A 21,124-nucleotide genomic window follows, 5' to 3' on the forward strand; every position below is an offset into this window, starting at 1 on the left:
TGACAACAGCAATAAATAAATTAATGATCCTTGATTATAAGTCTCTTTATGTTCTTAGTGTAGTCTACTTGCATTCCACATTATATTAAAATCAGACTAAAACTGTATTTGGAATAGCATTTTGAGAATATTGAACAGAAATTTCTATTTTTAGTAACCAGAGCAATATTTTCATCGAAGTCAAAAACCGATACACAGAATTGTGTATCTTAGTGTAGTCTACTTGAGTGGAAAGTTATACTGAAATCAGACCAAAACTGTAGGAGGAGTAGCATTTTGAAAGAATTTCTCAGAAATTTCTATTTTTAGTAACCATAGCAACACTGCTCATCGAAATCAAAAACCGATGCACAGAATTATGTATCTTAGTGTAGTCTACTTGTGTGCCAAGCTTAAATTTAAATAAGACCAAAACTGTAGGAGGCATAGCATTTTGAAAGAATTTCACAGAAATTTCTATTTTTAGTAACCACGGCAACACTGCTCATCGAAATCAAAAAACTGATTTTCAGAACTATGTATCTTAGTGTAGTCTACTTTTGTGCCAAGTTATAATGAAATCGGACCAAAACTGTAGGAGGAGTAGCGTTTTGAAAGAATTTCACAGAAATTTCTATTTTTAGTAATCATGGCAACACCGTTCATCGAAATCGAAAACAAGATGCACAGAATTATGTATCTTAGTGTTATCTCCTTGTGTGCTAAGATATAATGAAATCAGACCAAAACTGTAGGAGGAGTAGCATTTTGAAAGAATTTCACAGAAATTTCTATTTTTAGTAACAACGGCAACACTGCTCATCGAAATCAAAAACTGATGCACAGAATTATGTATCTCACTGTAGACTACTTGTGTGCCAAGTTATATTGAAATCGGACCAAAACTGTACGAGGAGTAGCATTTTGATAGAATTTCACAGAAATTTCTATTTTTAGTAACCATGAAACACCGCTCATTGAAATCGAAAACTGATGCACAGAATTATGTATCTTAGTGTAGTCTTTGTGTGCCAAGTTATATTACTGTACAAGAGTAGCATTTTGAAAGAATTTCACAGAAATTTCTATTTTTAGTAACCATGGCAACACCGTTCATCGAAATCAAAAACTGATGCACAGAATTATGTATCTTAGTGTAGTCTACTTGTGTGCCAAGTTACAATGAAATCAGACCAAAACTGTAAGAGGAGTAGCATTTTGAAAGAATTTCACAGAAATTTCTATTTTTAGTAAGCATGGCAACACCGTTCATCGAAATCAAAAACCGATGCACAGAATTATGTATCTTGGTGTAGTCTGCCTGTGTACAAAGTTATTAGTCAGCCCCCGGGCTGACTAGTTACGTTCGGATGAAACTGCAAGTGCGCTTGCGTTAATCGGAATTCTGGGAAAAAGATTTGCACCATTTTCTCCAACCAGAGGGCGTGCTTCCACACACACACACGACCTCGATCTATTTATAGACTGCATTGTTCTTCATCGTTCTCGACGAAAATTTATGACATAGACTGTTCAGCTTCTAGATGGGATATTTGTCAGTTTTTAAATGATACTATGAAAATATTTCTTTGCTTCTAATAGATGATAAGTACATTTATTCATCAATCGCCATTGCAAGCCGAAGATTTAAATTGTGTATTCCTCTGGATGTCTGATGCAAGACTCCCTCGATCAGTATTCAATACCTTGCATAAGACATGTACAGGTCGGAATTCACACAACAATCCACTTGCCACAAAGGTCCCAAAATAGTGAGAAAAAAATAAATTTCTCTTTAACACTCTTCTAATGATGGAAGTTATGAAAACATCAGCTAGAAGACCACTGTTAGACAGAAAATTCTTATAATTTACATGATGATAGACGTGTAAGTGCCGCTTGTGCACGTGAACCGCGCCCACATGTGAGATTACAGTGGAAATGCGATAGCTGAGGGAACTGTGCTGATTTATAGACTGTATATATTATGGGTCAACACCCCCCCCCCCATGAAAGGAGAGAGGGGGGATGGATTCCAGTTTTTTAACCTATAGTTTTGCTATGATGGTAGACAACTTCAAAGGCATTTTGTGTACATGTATATATACGTACTGCATGTATAAACATATTTTGAATTTCCATTTAAAGGCGTTCATTACTTTTTGAAAGCAATTCTTTTCTTTCCTAATAACACTAAAATGGATTCTTAAAATTAGAAATTAAATTAAATACAGATGCAGTATGCCCCCCCCCCCCAATCATGCATTTCCTCGAAATGCACAAATGAAAACTGTTATTTAATAATATTTAAAAACAATCTAACAAAAAGTCTACCTTCCTTTCATTCACCATAATATATATCATTTTTGGGAGTTGATTATATCAACGAGTCTATGTCAGTGGGCCAAGACAGGAAGTGCAACTGACAAACAGCCGCCAAGGAAAATGGTCATTGCGAATAAGAAAATAGTTCCCCATTAAACTTAAAATAAAGAAATTATCATTCTTGACGATATAGTCCACAATCACTCTGTATTCAATTTTAGTCTGTCATTTTAATTCTCTTAAGCATCTGTCACCAAAATAATCATACCGACTCCGATATGTATTCATACATTGTGCATGTATTCTTATTTTAAGACAGGAAATTCCCTTCTAACAAAGCGTCTGCAATATGATGAGAAAACATGATGGTATTCTGGTGATTAAAAACAAAAAGTTTTGATACAGTATATTTAGACAATAAAATAATGGGCTTAATAAGCAGATCTACTATAAAATTTAAAGTCATTTTGGAATACAGAGAACAAAACCTCATGTCTAGTCTAGCTGTTTTGTTTACAATACATGTGTATGTGTGCAACTGACTCAGGCTGATTGATAACTCAGGGGGCATATCTCTAATATGTGTAAAGCTTAATTTAGATAAGATCTCCCCACTGCTACAGAAGTGACCCACTGCATAGATTAATATTACTTCTCGTCTTTTACTTTTGTGTCCGGAATGATTAGTAAATGAGAGTATACACAGGATGATTTTTATATGCGTAATATATGAAGCTTGCTAATTTCTTTTGTTTGTGGGAAGTTGTACAGTTATACAGTATAGTGAAAGTCAATTTGCGTGATGACTGTTTGACTAAGCAAGATAAAGAGTGGAAATAGATTATTGGAAATTGTTGGCACATTGAATATTTTACGGACGTGGATGGATGTTGAGGTATCCAATTTTCCCTCTAACACAGATCTGTGTAATACTAGTGCATACACATTTTTGGGAAAAAAAGGCCAAATACACACGTAAATTATGAACGAGTTCTATTAAGTATGAAATACACCAATCTGTTACATCACATACTACAGGAACTATACATATATTCACATTTTTGAACATCATTGAACTTATTTTATTGTATGTACATGGAATTTTGAAATGGGGTTTTAGCCATATACAAAAAATATATACTCGTATATATAATAAAAAATATTAAAAAGCAACCTAGCTATTAAACTTTTTTTTCAGAATTTACTCCTGCTCAATCTGTGAAAAAAAGTCAACTGATTTTTTTTAAACTCAATACCCGATGTGTATAAATCTGTTACTAATTTTCCTGTAGTAAATGTAATTTCTGAATCTGATAGATTAACCGGCCTACACTTAGACATTATACTATCGATGATAAATTGTTGATATGGGCTTGAATAGTCTTTTCCTATTTTACAAGATGAATATTGTGAACCAAAATCTACAGTGTATATTTGTGAAATACCTTCAAAGTAAAGCTCCATTAACTTTCTCATCACCAATTCAGATTGTATTTGTTATTTTACTACAATTAAATTTCATTATGTCGAGAAACGCTGTCCACTTTATTCATGAATTGGTTGTGATGTCGTAATCGTTTGATGATATTTTGATCAAGTTATGTCAATATTTATACCAAAATTAAGATAATTTCATTTTCCTCAATGGGTGCGTTATTCATTTTCTCTCAAATTGTTGAGAATGTCATTTTCCTCCTAAAACATCTTTTTATCTTAGATACTGAATGTACAAGCTCCATGCCTTCATCTAGATAAGGACGAAGTCTGTGAGGAAAACGATTAATCTAACAAGATTTCACATATCATTCAAAATATTTTCAAATTACTGTAGATCACTTAATTTTCGAGACACTTTATTTTCGCGAGATAGTCATTATATGTAACTATTTATTAGCATGACAAAAAAATTTTACGAATTGTGGTTGTCTTTTAAAACTATAAAGAGTACTTATATATGTGCGAGAGAGAAGTTTTCGCGATCACACTGTCTCGCTTAGTTACGCGGAAATAAATTTCTTATAAAAAGTGATTTACAGTAGAACAAACCATACCGCTTTGACTCTGTAGGATCACTAAATCCACTTATACATTTGCTTCTCACATACCTCAATCAAGAAGCATTATAATATAAGTATAACTTGGAAAGTGGGCAAGGTTACACACATCGAATCCAGGTTCGAATCCCACCGAAAGACTTGGAGACCGGTCCTTCGGATGAGACCGTATAAACGAAGGTCCCTGGTCGCAGTAGGTGCTGGCTCGAAAAAGACCCCTCTCTGCTCAATGTGTGCCGAGTATAAGTCAAAAAAATTGCAGCTCTCCATCGGCAAGTGGTGGCATCTCCATTTGAGTCAAAAATTCTCGAGAGGGATGTTAAACAATATAAATCAATCAATCATACATCGAATTAATTTAATAATCAACTCCCATCAGTACTTTCAGTACTTTGATTATAGAATTTAACGTGATCTTAGTTGCCATGGTGCCTTTTGTTCATTTACCGGTATAAGATGAACTTTCTCTGATATGTCTACGCCGAAGAGAATTTATTGGAGATCATTGTAGTGGTCACGATGCCGAATCAAAAAAATATTCTTTGCCTTATTATATAATATTACGTATGTGGCATTACGTTACAAAAAATTAAGGAAACGATAACAATAATATAACTTTTCTTACAATGGCATTTATAACATTTAAGGAACACAACATGATGGATGGATCAAATCATAAACCAATACAAAACAAGAAAGAAACGTTCTGTACTCCAGTGGCTGACACTCAGCTTTTTTAAAAAGCTAACCTTGTATTGAAATTGGACCAAAATTGTAGTAGTAGCATTTTGAAAAATTGTTTACAGACAGATAGACAGACGGACGGACGACGGACGCATTACTATCGTATAAGCTCTTCTGGTCTCTGATCAGTAGAGCTAAAAATGACCTTGCCCTTTGGTATCATATCCAACGGGTGAGCTGATAAAAGGTTGTTTCGAAACCTTGAGCCAGTACTAGAACGAGTTCACAATTGTGAGAAAAGGAAGCTACTTATTAAGTCGTACTTGAAATATTTTGAGAAAATCGTGAGAAAATTTTATCAAGATATTAAGAAGTATTTTATCAGGTTTCATTCCTTAGATTGCTTGTACAGAAAGGACCATTCTGTGAGGAAAGCGTCTTTAAAAGGGGTTTCCAATGAATGTCAACTATCTGTCTACTCTTTTCTGCTGTTTGTAAATTCCCACGTTTAGTTTGGGGTTGACTAGACTTCAGGGAAAAATGTAACCTTTTGACCACGGAAGCCCATTAGTGCCAACTTGTATATATAAAGAAAAAGTAATATATAAAGAAAAACCTCGATATACAAAGGTAATGAGATTTATATAAACAAATCATGGATATATAAAGGAAATAACTGCATGGATTATCACACAATCTGATTTATTATTCTTTTAGGTTCAATATCCTTCATATGTAGTTGATCAATGATAGTTGTTGTGCTTGAGTCAGCTGTTCAAGTATCTTTCTCAATGCTGCCATCGTACAAAATCTGGATGCATCATTTTTTTCAGCCATTCACTTTAATTTTTTTTTCTTTTGAAATAAACACATTTAAGAATGTATAAAAATTAATTACTATGATGCAGTCTCTGTGAACTGATTAATTCAGAACCAATAAAAATGTACAAAAAATTAACTTAAGAGGCTCATTACACCACTTTTTGATGACGTACTACACAAAAAAATAAACCTCCATTGTGTCAACCGGTTTCCTCTGGGGACGAAGTATACGGTTACCTCTATAATATGACCCTGACCTTTAAAACGCTTTAAAAATAGATGAAACATGCGGTGTTATAAACAGTAAAAACAAAGTAAGAGATTCATTATGCATAAACCAAGAAGAATTGCAGTTAAGCAGAAACAAAAGAAAACAACAGTCAAATCTTCGCCAAACAAGAAATGTCAATTTCATAGCGATGCATGCAGTGAGCTCTATTAATCAATGACATATTTTGTATGGAGGAAATTCGAATTAAAATATACTTCTTTGTTGAAATTAAAAAGTTATTTACTTGCTCTATTTACTGTGTTGGTGTTGATTTATATATTTGTTTTATTGATTTTAAATGTATACTCTGGCAATTTAAAGCTTTGTTCTGAATTTTAGATGTAATGTCAAACGTTCCCTAGTGTTTTGAGTCTTAGGTAATTAGGAAAGATAACTCTTCAAAGTGGACTTTTTACACCAGATATTTTCTAAATTGGATTTTTGATTTCGTTTAAACATTCTTCATTCAATTTGACACATGTAATTCATTGAAATCCATTCCTTGTCTCTTCAGCACTCATTTTCATAATGTTTTATGCATATATTAAAAAGATAATGACATTAATTGTTTTTAGGAGTAAATTAATTTTTCTAATAAAAAAATTAGTATTAGGTATTATGAGGTATTTTCTCTATGTGTACTTGTCTTAAGAAGATGCCCATCATTTGACACTGAAAATTCTGAAATTCTGTTAATAATAAACTTGAAATAAAACATTTTACTAAAATTAGACAAAAACTAAAAAAATTCTATAAGAAATATTTATGATATCAATACCCCCATCTGGATATTTGACATCTACATAATAAGTGGTGCTGTATTCAAATCTAAAATAAACTAAAGGTGCAATGAGCCAACTTAAAATGAAGTTTTAGATTGCATAACAACAAGTACATTGTGTTCTGTTGTCTGTTTGCTGCACAGGAACAAGGGCATTTAATAAAAGAGCTTAAAATTACATGGAAAGGAATTATGTTAAAAAAAAATAAGAAACCATCTTTGAAAAAAATGTTTGGTTGCCCTCTTTGATTTGATTTGAATAGGGCACCAAACATTTTTTTGGATGCCCTCTTCCGACCGACTGACTAAAAATGGCTTGACTCAAAACTTAACATCACCTACAAGAAAGAAAGTTTTTAAGGCAGTCTTGTGAGAATTGATTTTGAAACTAACTTTGAATATAAAACAACTTTCTCACCTACCCACATGTGCCCACTTAATTTTATCATCCTGAATCAGGTGAGGACAAGCAAACAATATTTTAACATTGTACCTTAAGTTTGTTTGTGATCTTCTTCGTTGAATCCATCTTCAGTATCTTACCAAACTGGGATGTCAGGTGAGCTTTGATATAATCTAGTTTTACTGCTTTTGGATAATTTGAGTTTATTTAAAGGCACCTGATCCCACTTCGGATATTTCGGAGGTCCTTGTTGGCTCAACTCTTGTTTTGAATTGTTTTATGGACTTGGAGATTGAATACTGTTCGTTATCTCCATATCCTTCTAATATATGTAAAGGATTATATTGATTTATTGAATCTTTTGTATAAATGGCTTCCCATATAATAAACAGACACTCCAACAAGATGAAACAATTTATTTTCAACCTTCCTTTTCTTTCTGTTAAAAGGTCATCTACTCCTTTTTAAGAATGATGATACCTCATTCTTTCAGCTGAAATACCATGTCTTCCAACTCCTTTCTTCTTCTTCTTTGATAGAGACAAACGTCTGATGTTTGATGATTTCGTTGCTACGTGTGTCATCTTCTCTGGGTCATCCAAATTCTTCTGAAGTGGTTTTCGGAGAAAAGTTACTTCTCAGCTTATCTACATTTTGCTTCAAATTTTGGTAAACTACTAGCAAAAGTTGGCTACCCCTGTAGTTGTATGCATAATCTTTAATAACTATTTATATTTAGTGTACTTTTGCAGGTTTAGCTTTACTAGGCAAGCTAATATCATGGACCTGAGACTTTGGTCTGTGGCAATTTCAGTTTAAAATTAGTCATCTAAGCATCTGATTCCCTCCTGAGGATCATGTTCATGAGCTTGGAAGGAGTTGAACTCCAAAAGAACATCTCTATCAAAGGTAAGGAAGTGGTTATTTCTGTATTCTTCCGGAAGTTGTTCCCATTCCACATACTCACTTGCCGAAATATTGCACAGAAGTGCTTACAATCCAGATGATGCTAAACAATTACATGACGCTACAGGTAATTCCTCCGAGAAGATGTTAACACTATAAACCAGTGAACTTCCAGGAGATTGACTTTTCACAAGAAAGTGACCATCTCCTACTTGTATTCAATCAATGTTATTTGGTGGTATATGAAAATTTGGAGGATTTTAAAAACCATTTTTTAAAAAAATTATAAATTTCATGTTTCTAACTGGTTTTATACACACATACTACTGCGTCAGCCTTTAAATCAATCAATGCTTCACCCCTTGTTCATCTTCTAAGATGACCGGGAAAGATTTTCCCGTTTTTTGCGAATTAGCTTTTAATTGTTCTAGTCTGCCATTCGTGAAATATGTGCATTTTGATGTTCTGAGAGAAATATAAAAAAAGAACTACAAGTATATTTTTATAATACATGTATAAGTATATCCTTCTGATGAGGTTAATCCATAAATATATCAAAAATAGAATACAAATATAAAACTTTGATTCCCTTCTGGGTCAAGGTTGTTTGTTTCTTAAGAAAGGCCAAGTCACAAAGATTACATAAAGGAAGAAGAATAAGAGCCCTGATTATTCAAAAGTTATTGCCAAGGTTCAAGTTATTTAAGGTAAATCAAACTACAAGGTCAAGGCCGAAGCTTTTCGTGTCAGATGAAAGGTCTTGTCTCAAGAACTACAGATCTGAAGTAAGAAAGCTCTAACCCTTACAGTTCAATGGTTTTGGGCAAGATTAAATACACATGTGACATATTGAAGCCTTAGCTCCAGCTATAGCAAAAGATATGGCCAAGGTTAACATGTATTTCTTGTAAAAGTAGGTCAAACTCCAAGTCAAAGTCAATAGGTCAAATTTGGTGGTCCCAATTAAAGGTCTTGTAACAAAGACTACACATGTGGAATATGAAAACCATAGCTCCTCCTACTCAATAGTTATGAGCAAAGTTGACATCTGAGAGAAAGAAGATCTTACAGACAGACAAGAGAAGAACAATACATCCCGGGTTCTTTCGATCCAGGGGCATAATAAAAATAAAGCTCACTTAGGCCTTCAGCTTAGGAAAGTTATAAAGTGATGACAAACTGATTGAGTGCTGCTGAGCTTGTGCATAAATGATAATAAAAAAGTCATTGTACGTGGAATTCTGGGTTGGTAGATGGACAGTATTTGTGCATATAATTGTTTTGGACAGTTTTTCTTACTAAATACAAGTGGTTGGGGCCCCTTAGCTCCTGTCGAAAAATAATTGATCTTTGAAAAGAACATTTTCTGCAAACGATTTGTGATAGTGACATTGAGAATGATTTTTCAAATCTGCCATATCTTCCTTCCAATTACGATATGGCTCAGTAATTAACTGCTTAGATCGCCTTCCTTTGGGAATAAAACGCAAGCTAAACAGTAGACGCTATCATCTATTGTTGAGTATGGAATAAAATCAAATTAATGAAACTATTGATGCTGACAAGCCTTCAATCGGAATCCACTTTTCTTTTTTGTCGACATATTTTTCCGATTGGAATTTATAATTCATCATTCATGGTTTCCCTATGGTTTAACATCAAAAGAAATGGTCTTTGTGAGAGGAATATCCTAAAGTATCGACTGTGAAGTTTTACGGGTTTCCTTTTCGATTTCAAGGCCACATGGAGCAGGTTCATCTGTTTCAATGTTATCTGAAAATTGTTTTCGGTAACGGTCGAAATGTAAAGCAACTAAAAATGTCCAAAAGTTCATCAAGCAGTCAAACTGTTTGCATGATTGTTATCAGCATTGAGTCCTTTACCAAAATTGTGAAATTCATGGCCCTGGGGTCAGGGGTTCTAATGCTAGGGCGGGGCAAAATAAGTATATAGTGAAAATGTATTATTTCTTTGGAAATCTTCTTCTCTACTCCTGGGTATTAAATAAACCAACTAAGTACATAGTTATGATGAGCAAGAGTGCCTCTACCAAAATTGTGAATTTTATGGCCCCAGGGTCAAGGGTTCAGGTGTTAGGGGGGGGGGCTCTATTGATTATATAGTGAAAATACATAAATTCTTTGATCATCTCCTACTCTGCTCCTAGGTATTAAATAAACCAACTAAGTGCATAGTTATGATGAGCAAGAGTGCCTCAACCAAAATTGTTAATTATATGGCTTAAGGGTTCTGGTGTTAGGGCGGGGCTCTATAGATTATATATAGTAAAAATACATGAATTCTTTGAAAATCTTCTTCTCTGCTCCTAGGTATTAAATAAACTAACTAAGTGCATAGTTATGATGAGCAAGAGTGCTTTTACCAAAATTGTGAATTTTATGGCCCCAGGGTCAGGGTTTCTGGTGTTAGGGCAGGGCTCTATTTATTATATATTGAAAATACATGAATTCTTTGAAAATCTTCTTCTCTGCTCCTAGGAATTAAATAAACTAAGTACATAGTTATGATGAGCAAGACTGCCTCTTTTAAAATTATGAATTTTATGGCCCCATGGTCAGGGGTTCTGGTGTTAGGGGGCGGGGCTCAATTGATTATATAATGAAAATACATTAAATCTTTGATTTTTTTTTCTTTGTCTCTGGGTATAAAGCAGGTGAACTACCTTTATAGTTATGATGAGCAAGGGCCGTAATCTTGCAGAATTGTAAATTTCAAAGCCCCAGGGTCAGGGGTGGGGTGGGGGCTCTACTTATATACTGAAAATGAATTTATTGTTTGAAATCTGCTCTTTTGTATTTATAAAACATTTATTTTTTATATTAAAGTGCCATTTTGAAATTTGTGCAATGTGTAGACCTAGTCACAGTGTTAGGGGCACTACTGGTTAGTTGGAATGCATTTTTGTTCCCCTACCCTGCATATTCAGTAACCAAGCTAAGCAACTGCTAAGTGTATTGTTATGATGATCAATGGTGCCTCTTTCAAAATTGTGAATGTCATATAGCATCTGGCTTAAAACATGAATCAAATTCAATAACTGGAAAATTGTTGCGTAATGCTTAGATGACCTATAAGGCCCGTGGGCCTCTTGTTTAAAAAAAGAAAAATCAAGAATCCTGTAATTGATTTTTATGGTTATAATCATTATCTTCCCTTGTAAATTCATCTTTTTAGCATTATGGGATCTGTAGCGTTATGTTCGAAGACAAATATATAAAATTATAACGCTACAGATATGGAGCTTCTTTTCAATCCATATATTTACTTTTCAAAAGAAACAGATTGTATCCTGCCTTCGAACACCTCCTCCTTCACGTCTTACTCCTCTACCATCTACAAATATTTTCATGTGTATATATCAAAAACTGCAATAAATGCAAGATTAATTCATTACTAAAACAATCTTTAAGCAGTCCTGATATATAATTATTGTTTCATCTTCTAGATGATTTAAAGTATTCTTGTCATTTTTTTTTCATCAAAACAAATTTAAGTTGTTTTAACCTCGTGATAATGATGCGTCTCAATTTCTGCGTAATAATTTAATTTTTGAATTTGTGCATTTTGCAATGGTTATTCTTTTTATATCTTAGACTCTTTACTAAAACTATACGGATTTTATTGTTTTTATTTGTTGTAATTACTAATCTTTTTTGAACTAAAGCAATTTCAAATCATATGAGTAAGTTATTTTGTAAAGCCCGAGTCAGTACACTTGTGTTGACAATGCTTTATTCAGTGCGTCTTGCACAGTATATATAGGCATCTATACATACATACGTAATAGTGAAAGCTACAAAAAACAGAAAAGAATCATAAGCTAACAGCCCTAAATTGATGGACAATAATTATCTCAAGGTTATGAACTATGAAAATATGGCGCGAAAAAGTTCACATGTGCGAAGTACTAGTTTGACATTAACAAATTAACAACAGACCTAGACGCTTATTTGTCACTGACATTATCAAATACATGTAATAATTCAATCAATTACAATGATAAAAGAATAAACTTACACTTTGATGGGCTCCAAATAACCGAAAATGTTATGAAAAAACTGCATAAACAACATGTGCCCTCTTGGGCGGAAGTGCATGAACTCTATTAATTTGTACCGAAAACGATTAAGTCGTACCAAAAATATTCTTAAACATTACACTCCCCGCCTGATATGCTAATATCAACACATACATTGCAAATTCAATCAACATCACTACTAGTGACTAGAATAAAATAATATCAATATGCAACATCAATTCACATGCAAATGTACAGTTTGCACCTTACACAGACAAGATTTTCACAATTTCACACACAGGGTGAACATATACAGTCTTTTCATCGCCTCGAACAACTTGTACTTCCACCTTTCGGACCAAACCATCGTCGCTAGGGAACACACGCAACACCACTCCCAGGGGCCACTGATTACGGGGTACATCTCGGTCGCGTAAGAGAATGATGTCATCGACTTTCAAGTTCTCATTCACGGACTCCCACTTCTGTCTCGACTGCAAAGTTGACAAGTAATCAGATTTCCAACGTTTCCAAAAGGTGTTCGCCAGGATCTGAACGTATTTCCATTGGGAACGATTCATGTCCTTGGAATCCAACTCCGCAGGATGCTGTATCATGGTCCCAGTCTTCTGTGTTAACAGAACTGATGGTGTAAGAATGAACGGTGAGTTTGGGTCAGTGGAAACTGGTACGATAGGCCTCGCGTTGATTATTGCGCTGACTTCTGCCATTAAGGTAGATAGAACTTCATGAGTCAGGTTCTGATTAGCTGGGTTTCTAAGCATGTTATCAAGAATGCGTCTCGCAACTCCGATAAGCCGCTCCCATACCCCACCCATATGGGACGCATGAGGGGGATTAAATTTCCACACAGTTCTATGGTCCTCCAAGATTGACATCGTTTCGGAGTCCTCTACATTGATGACCTTCATGTGTAGTGCGTCGGCGGCGCCAACAAAATTGGTACCTCGATCCGACCTAAATTCTTTGACTTCACCACGAATAGCTTAAAATCTTCTCATAGCATTGATGAATGATCCTGTACTCATTTCCTCAATGAGTTCAAAGTGAACTGCTCGACAGTACAAGCAAGTAAATATCACAGCCCAACGTTTCGAGTTGGCACTTCCTCCACGTGTGCGTCTGGTTAACACATCCCACGGACCGAACACGTCAACACCAACAAATGTGAACGGTGGACAAGGCGTCAAACGGTCTCTAGGTAAGTCACTCATCTTTTGTTCTACGAACTTTCCTCGCAATCTCCGACAGATTACACAATGAAAGAGTATGGAGGATACAAGGCGTTTCCCTCCAGTGATCCAGAATCCTGCTTTCCTCACGGCGCCTTCTGTGAGATGTCTTCCCTGATGCTCTGTCCGTTCATGGAAATGTCTAACAATCAATGATGCAATATGACGTTTTCCTGGAATCAAGACTTGATGTTTCTCACCATATGGTAGGTCTGATATTTGGAGTCTACCTCCTACTCTTATGATCCCTACGTCATCTATAAAGGGCGCAAGCTTTAGAATGGAGCTTGTACGCGGTGTGGGTCTGTTGTCCATTAGAGCTTCAGTCTCTCTAGGGTAGGTGTCTAACTGCACAGCTCTAACAATCTGGTTCTCAGCCTGCCTGATGAGTTCTGTGTCATTAGTTTCAGTCTCTTTGTTCTTATTTCTGAATTTTGTCACGAATCGCAGCAACACTCTTATTGCAGATAAGAGAGATTTCCAACTGGAAAATCGCTTGAGACGAGATGTTCTGAGATATCCTACTGTTTCCATGCCATTCGTGTTGGTCTTGCATGTAGTAACCTCAGGACGAATCTCTCGATCACTCTCAGGGTTGACAAGATGAAAACCTTCACTCTAATCAGACTTAGTTTCTATGTATAAGAAGTCCGGACCTTTCAGCCATGAACTATCCTGAAGTTGAGATGCCAACATGATTCTTGTTCCTGAGTCTGCAGGATTTATCTCGGTCCTTATGTAGTTCCACTGATCAGGTTGAGATGACCTGTGGATCCTGGCAACACGGTTGCTGACGTAAATGTAGAACCTTCTACTTGTATTCTGTAAATATCCTAACACCACTCGACTATCTGAATAGTACTGAATGTCACTCAATTCCAGTCCAAGATGTTGAGATACCATCTCACCGACTTCAACAGCCAACACTGCCGCACAGAGTTCAAGCCTCGGTATGGTGTGGCCATGTTTTGGTGCTATCTTGGATTTCCCATATGTGAAGCCTACATGAATAGTTCTATCACTGTCAATAGCTTGCAGGAATGCAACAGCAGCAATCGCTTGCTCTGAGGCATCTGAAAACACATGCAAACGTTTCACATCACAGTCCTTGTAGGAATGCTGAAGTAAACATCTGGGCACCTGTAGATGTTCCAGAGATTTTAAAGAGTCCTTCCAATTCCTCCAGTCCTTTATGCGACACTCTGGTAATGGGTCGTCCCAATTTATAGTCTCAGCTATCAAGTCACGGCTATCCCAAGTACGACGATCATCAGGGGGTCAAATCCTTGACCACAGACAGCACGCCTGGAGTACGACTGGTGCGATCATTCCGAGGGGGTCAAATAGACTATTGACCACAGACAGCACGCCTCTCCTGGTAAATGGTTTCTCATTGTCCCGCACACGATACGTGAATATGTCTGTGTTGAGGTCCCAGACCAGTCCAAGACTGTGCTGCAAAGGTAAGTCAGCCTTAGCAATATCTAAAGTTTTTACGTCACTTGCTCAAGTCCTCTGTGCAAATGCTATTCATGGCAGTCTTACTGTTGGACGCTATCTTGTGGAGCTTAAGTTGTCCCTCTTGAAACAGAGTCTCGCGTGTCTTCTGTAATACACTTATAGCTTCCTCTTCTGTAGGGAAGGATGCCAAACCATCGTCCACATAGAATTGGTTGTTAACGAATTCCTTCACTTCCGGTTCCTCAGAATGTTCCACACAACGACGGAGACCATAGGTCGCAACCGCCGGAGAAGGGGAATTTCCAAAAACATGGACGCACATCCTATACTCAACCAGTTCTTTGTGGGGATCATGGTCCTGGTGCCAAAAGAAACGCAAGAAATTGCGATGATTCTCTGTCACGAAAAATCCATAAAACATCTGCTGTATATCCGCCATTACAGCAACTGGCTCCTTGCGAAAGTGATGTAGGACACCAACTAGACTGTTCATTAGCACAGGTCCTGACATCAAAACAGCGTTTAGTGAGATTCCCTTGTAGTTAGCTGAGGAATCGAAAACCACTCTAACTTGGTCCCTTTTCCGTGGATGGTACACTCCGAATAACGGTAGATACCAGCACTCCTGTACTGCATCAAGTGGTGGCGCCACTTCTGCATGTCCGTTTTGCAGCAGCTTTGTCATAAAAGTGTGAAAATGGTCCCGTTTCACAGGTTCTCGTTGAAGACTCTTCTGTAGGATCCGTGCACGTTTCAGCGCTTCCTCTCTATTATTGGGTAAAGCGGAACGTGACTCCTTAAACGGTAATGGGGCTTCCCAATGACCATCTGGTGTTTTCGTAAACTCCTTATCCTTGATTTTCATGAACCGTCGGTCCTCGACAGAGTATCCCTCATTCTCGTCATCCTTTGTCCGAACAAACACATCCTGTCCAATTCTGTCACCTTTTCCAGTATTTATTGAAACAGCTAAGTGATTATCACATGGTTCAAATGCAGATGGTCGTCCACTACTCAGGATTGTAGTTTTGTTGACGCTAGCTACAGCTGATGGTGTACATGTGTCTCCGAGACAAACGTTACCGATCACTACCCAACCAAGTGGTAGCCGCTGGGCAAATGGAGCAGTCCTTGGCCCCGTCTTCTGTTCCAATACATGGTGTACTTCTGGTAAGTCTCTTCCAATAAGAAGTAAAATGTTTGCCTTCTCATCAAGAGGTGGGATCTGAATACCTTTCAAGTGTTCAAAATGTGTTATCACATCTGGTGTAGGGATCTCTTGACGATCATTTGGAATATTACTGCATTCGATAACTGGTGGAAGACCAATTCTAAATGTTCCATCTAGTGATTCTATAGTAAGTCCAGATATCTGTCTTCCAGTCACAGTTGAGCGCCCAGCACAAGTCGACAGGGTATACTGCACTGACTGTGTCTTTGGGCTACACAGAGCATCAAAAAGTTTTGAACGGGCCAGTGTCCTATTGCTCTGGTCGTCGATAAGAGCGTAAGTATGATAATAGTTCTGAGGCGTGTCAGCAGAGTAAACACGCACAAGTACCGCTTTCCCGCAGGATTTCCCAGAAAATCCTGGTCCGCATACTTCTGTACACAAAGACGTTTGTGGCTCCCCGCCATGGAGCTCGGCTGCTTCACCGACCAAAGGCTCAGGATTGCTTTGAGTCCTATGGGTAACACCGACATGCAGTGCTGTGGAATGTTTATCACTAGAGCACACTCTACACTTAACTGGCACATTACAGTCCTTTGCGCGGTGATTCGTAGACTCACAGCACTTGAAACACAGATTGCGGTCTCGCAAGAACTTCTTCCTTTCTGTCATAGAGAGCTTTAGAAATCCCTTACAGTCCTGTAAGCTATGATCTGCATTATGTATAGAGCACTTTGATCCCACAGAATTGATAGAGTCTCTCACAGCTGTTTCCTGTTATTCACACTGAGTCCTCTATTTCCTGTCTGAACTGGCTGCGGATTGCATGTGAATACAAATCCAGGGTCGTTTCAGATAATACTCTGTTCACGAATGAATTCACTGAACTCTCTAAAGGGAGGAAAAGCCACCTTGTGTCTGTTCTCATATTTCACGGCTCTGTCTCTCCATTTGGACTGCAGAGATGGCGGTAACTTTGCGACAATAGGCGTTGTACCAGAGGAAGTGTTAAAGTACGATAACAAGTCTCTGAGCTGTGGGTCCTCCATCGCTGACTCAATCTCTGAGAGAATATCCGAGAGTACGTAAAGTTTCTCCTTTTCTCTAACACCGATTTTAGCAAAGTTTTCAAGTTTCCGCTTTAGTGCAGCCTCTATCACTTGTGGGCTGCCATACCGGTCATTGAGTCGATTCCATATACGGAGAAGTCCTCTCTGATGATCTGTTGGATTGGATGATCTAACGCTTATCGCCTGAGCAGTTGAACTAGGGCCCAAGTATTTCACGAGCAAGTCCAATTCTTCTGATGCGCTAATGTCAAGCTCCTTCATCACTGATTTGAAACTGTGTTTCCAAGCTAGGTAGTTTTCAGGTCGGTCATCAAACTTAGAAAGTCTTGTAAGAACAAGATCCTTTTTGAGAAGGAATTTTGCAAAGTCCGAACACTGATCTACATGACGAGCTCCTGTATGTTGCGTATGATCTACTTCGGGAGGAAGCAGATTCCTATCAAATGCTGAGGTAGGTTCTGGAGAATAATCCCATGAATGAACGGTGTCTTTCCATCCTTGTTCTGGTAGACAAGGTGCTCCAGGAGTGTTGATAAGTCTGTTATCGTGTGTGTTAGCTCGTACAGGTACGTAGTTTGACGACGCAGCTTTTGGTCGATTGGGGAAGAGTTCCCTCGCAGACGGGTCTGTTACCAATGGCTGTGCAGGGTGATAGGTGAGTCCATCTCTAATACGTTTAGGCGCATGTGGCTCCACGTGTCTAGGAACGAATGCTGGTGTCTCAGCTGATAAATAAACTGACTGAATGTTCTGAATGTTCTCCTCTTCAGCTTTCACAGATGTTGGCATGTATTCGCTCGAACACCACGAACTAACATCTGTTAAATCCTCTGAACTAGTAGTGCTGTCCTTAGCATACATTTCTTCAATAGCACGTTTTTCTGCTAAAAGTTCAAGGTCCATCTTGATTAATTGCTGTTTATATATGATTTCAGCTTGAGCTTTCTTCAATGCAGTTTCCTCATCTGCGTATTTCAGATGAATTTTGGCGAGTTCCGCGCTTACGGAGACGTCCGACATGATGAGTGAGCTGCGTACAAAGTCTTTCACTGTAAAGCCCGAGTCAGTACACTTGACAGTTGTGTTGACAAAGCTTTATTCAGTGCGTCTTGCACAGTATATATAGGCATCTATACATACATACGTAATAGTGAAAGCTACAAAAAACAGAAAAGAATCATAAGCTAACAGCCCTAAATTGATGGACAATAATTATCTCAAGGTTATGAACTATGAAAATATGGCGCGAAAAAGTTCACATGTGCGAAGTACTAGTTTGACATTAACAACAGACCTAGACGCTTATTTGTCACTGACATTATCAAATACATGTAATAATTCAATCAATTCCAATGATAAAGGAATAAACTTACACTTTGATGGGCTCCAAGTAATCGAAAACATTACAGAAAAACTGCATAAACAACATGTGCCCTCTTGGGCGGAAGTGCATTAATTCAATTACTTCGTACCGAAAACGATGAAGTCGCACCAAAAATATTCTTAAACATTACATATTTACCACAAATGTTGTTGGGGGTGTGGAATTATAAGCTCGTTGGCCCTTGAACTTGTTTGCCGCCTTGATATTATAGATGAAGTATGTATGATTTGCAGTTATAAAGGACTGTTCTGCCCTCTCCCCCCAAAAGGTTAAGAGGGCAGAACGGCCCTCTAATGCTACAGTACCCGCATCGTTATTCTTTACAGGATACACGATACGATAGGATACACGCACGATACGATAGGAATCACGCACGATAGGATAAACGCAATACACGATAAACGCAAAACACGATACACGCAAAGCACGATAAACGCAAAACACGATAGACCTGATAAACGATCTACACGATAGGATAAACGCAAAACCTGATAGGATTGTTTCAAAATGCGGAATGTTTTTTGACAAGACGAAAAGATTATTTTGAATTAAATTTAAAGATTATTTAAATTAAATTATATTTTAATTTAAATGCTCGCAGAGCTTCAAATCTAAACTATAAAGTACATTTAATTATCATAAAAAGAACCTGAGATCTCTGTATTAATTTTACAAAAGTTGTTTTTTTATTTATATAAAAAATTGACAGTGATTAAATGGATTTTTATAAAATGGAGACTGTATTTTTTTTTTTTAATTTCTTCTCAAGTGTGTGACTTTTGAAACTCTATAAACAGATTTATTATTTATGAAAAATATACATTTTAATTTTCTATCTAATAAATTTATCTACAAGTACCAAGTTATTTCACGGAAGAAATTTACGCAATAAATTAAATATTTGTATTTAATGTCTAAAGCTTACAATCTGCGATGTATCAAAAAATCGCAATTAAATATTAATATCTTAGAAAATAATACAAGTAGAAGACTGGCCGAAAGAAAGGTTTAAAGAGAATGGCTTTAACAAAATCAATAAATTTAACATGATAGATCTATCAAGAACGAAACAGTGCAAGAAAATTAAATTTTCTGAATAGAAATCTAAATAATTATTAAAATAATGGCGATCTGCATTAATACATATAAACTGTGTCATGAGAATATGAATCTGCTACAACTGCACATGTACGTTCACGCTAAGCTCTGACTTATGTACATGTAAACATTTTACATTACAGATACTTAAAACCTCGTATTTCTTAACGAACATGGAATGGTTAAATACTTTCTTCTTTAAAATACAAAACAGAAAAATTAATTAACAAATATTAAAAGAGTGAAATGCGACTTTTCCGACTAAATAATTAAAAATCATTGCTATTAAACTCTGTGTGTACTGTTTCTAATAGTAACGAAAAATAGGTTTAATTACGCAAATGAATTATTAAATTTTAAAAATCATTTTACACTGACCCGGTAATCTCATATTAGGCATATTCGAAGGGCGGTATTTTGAAAGTCCGCAACCAATTTAAAATTAGATAAACAATATCTAACCAAATAGCCAAATATAATATTGAATTCTTAAATAAAGTTATATACGTATGGAATAAAATCGATTAATACTATAAATTGATTCGGTGTATTTATTAGTCTTGCATGGTCACGGCGGATCAGACTACTCCTTTTGTTTTATTTTTACAGTAATATACCGTTAAAAAATATTGCTAGATAATTTTCATAGTTTAGAATGTTAGAACTATTCCATCCGTTTCTACGATCAATGAAATTGTTTCCTAGAATTAATTTTGTCCGTTTTACGTAGAAAACCCGATGACCCGAAAGTGCACGTACCATAAGTGCAGTATATTTTTTTTTATGTTTATTAAAAGACTTATTTACATAAACATAATGGAAACATTGTACGAAATGAAAAAGAATCAACGGAGTGAGTTTAGGGACTTCATTTCATTAAATTGATTTATTTGAATTTTTATTTAACATTCAAGATGATTTTTTAATCCATAAATTGTACAATTATTTTATGTATTATGAATTAAATCTTTGATAAAATTGTTCAAACAAGTTAGGAACAAAATGCCGAAAATAAGTAGATGCGTTTCATTAGAACCAGGTACAGTATTCGAGGTTAGTAATTTACCCCGGGTGAGAAATCAGTACAGGTATGTTGACGGTGATCACACACACACGGGCCGAGGTGTCAGTTAGGGGAGAAGGGGGAGGGGGCGGTTGACCGCACAGGAAGACAGTGTGCTAATTACAGAGCTACACACACCTGTCAGTTTTCTTGGAAGGAAAGGTCTTCGATTTATTTTGATTTTTGGCATCCCGATGGATTATATTTTGAGTTTATTTCCATGCCGAAAAGGTAAGCTGTTAAAAAACTTCATGTTTTCCCCTGTTCATGTATATATTATTTTTATGTTATCTAATGCCAGATAAAATTAATGAAAATCTTCTATTTTATAGTAACAGCCGTGGTGTGATAAATTGGGTA

The 21,124-nt window shown here is 36.4% G+C and overlaps 2 protein-coding genes across 2 annotated transcripts; both read right to left on the bottom strand.

Moving 5' to 3' along the window:
• Positions 1 to 13,271: 13,271 nt before the first annotated feature.
• Positions 13,272 to 14,051, bottom strand: LOC134265078 (uncharacterized). The gene has a single exon (XM_062747319.1). The coding sequence runs from the start codon at positions 14,049 to 14,051 to the stop codon at positions 13,272 to 13,274; it is 780 nt and encodes a 259-aa protein (XP_062603303.1).
• Positions 14,052 to 14,135: 84 nt separating this feature from the next.
• On the bottom strand, positions 14,136 to 16,821 carry LOC134265079 (uncharacterized). The gene is made up of 2 exons (XM_062747321.1): positions 15,063 to 16,821; positions 14,136 to 14,719 (listed from the first exon to the last, which is right to left on the bottom strand). Exons 1-2 carry the CDS (start codon positions 16,819 to 16,821, stop codon positions 14,136 to 14,138), a joined length of 2,343 nt encoding a protein of 780 aa, XP_062603305.1.
• Positions 16,822 to 21,124: the final 4,303 nt, after the last annotated feature.

This window comes from Saccostrea cucullata, unplaced genomic scaffold (assembly GCF_032062105.1).
Source record: "Saccostrea cucullata isolate Sc308-1 unplaced genomic scaffold, CSIRO_AGI_Scuc_v1 ctg4564, whole genome shotgun sequence".
In the NCBI taxonomy this organism is placed as follows: Eukaryota; Metazoa; Mollusca; class Bivalvia; order Ostreida; family Ostreidae; genus Saccostrea; species Saccostrea cuccullata.

Bases quoted from the DNA above. Each gene is read 5' to 3' on its own strand.
- LOC134265078 (XM_062747319.1), bottom strand. From the start codon at position 14,051: ATGGAAACAGTAGGATATCTCAGAACATCTCGTCTCAAGCGATTTTCC.
- LOC134265079 (XM_062747321.1), bottom strand. From the start codon at position 16,821: ATGACAGAAAGGAAGAAGTTCTTGCGAGACCGCAATCTGTGTTTCAAG. The intron at 14,720-15,062 runs GTAAGACTGCCA...ACCCATTACCAG, and splicing joins CCACAAGATAGCGTCCAACA to AGTGTCGCATAAAGGACTGG.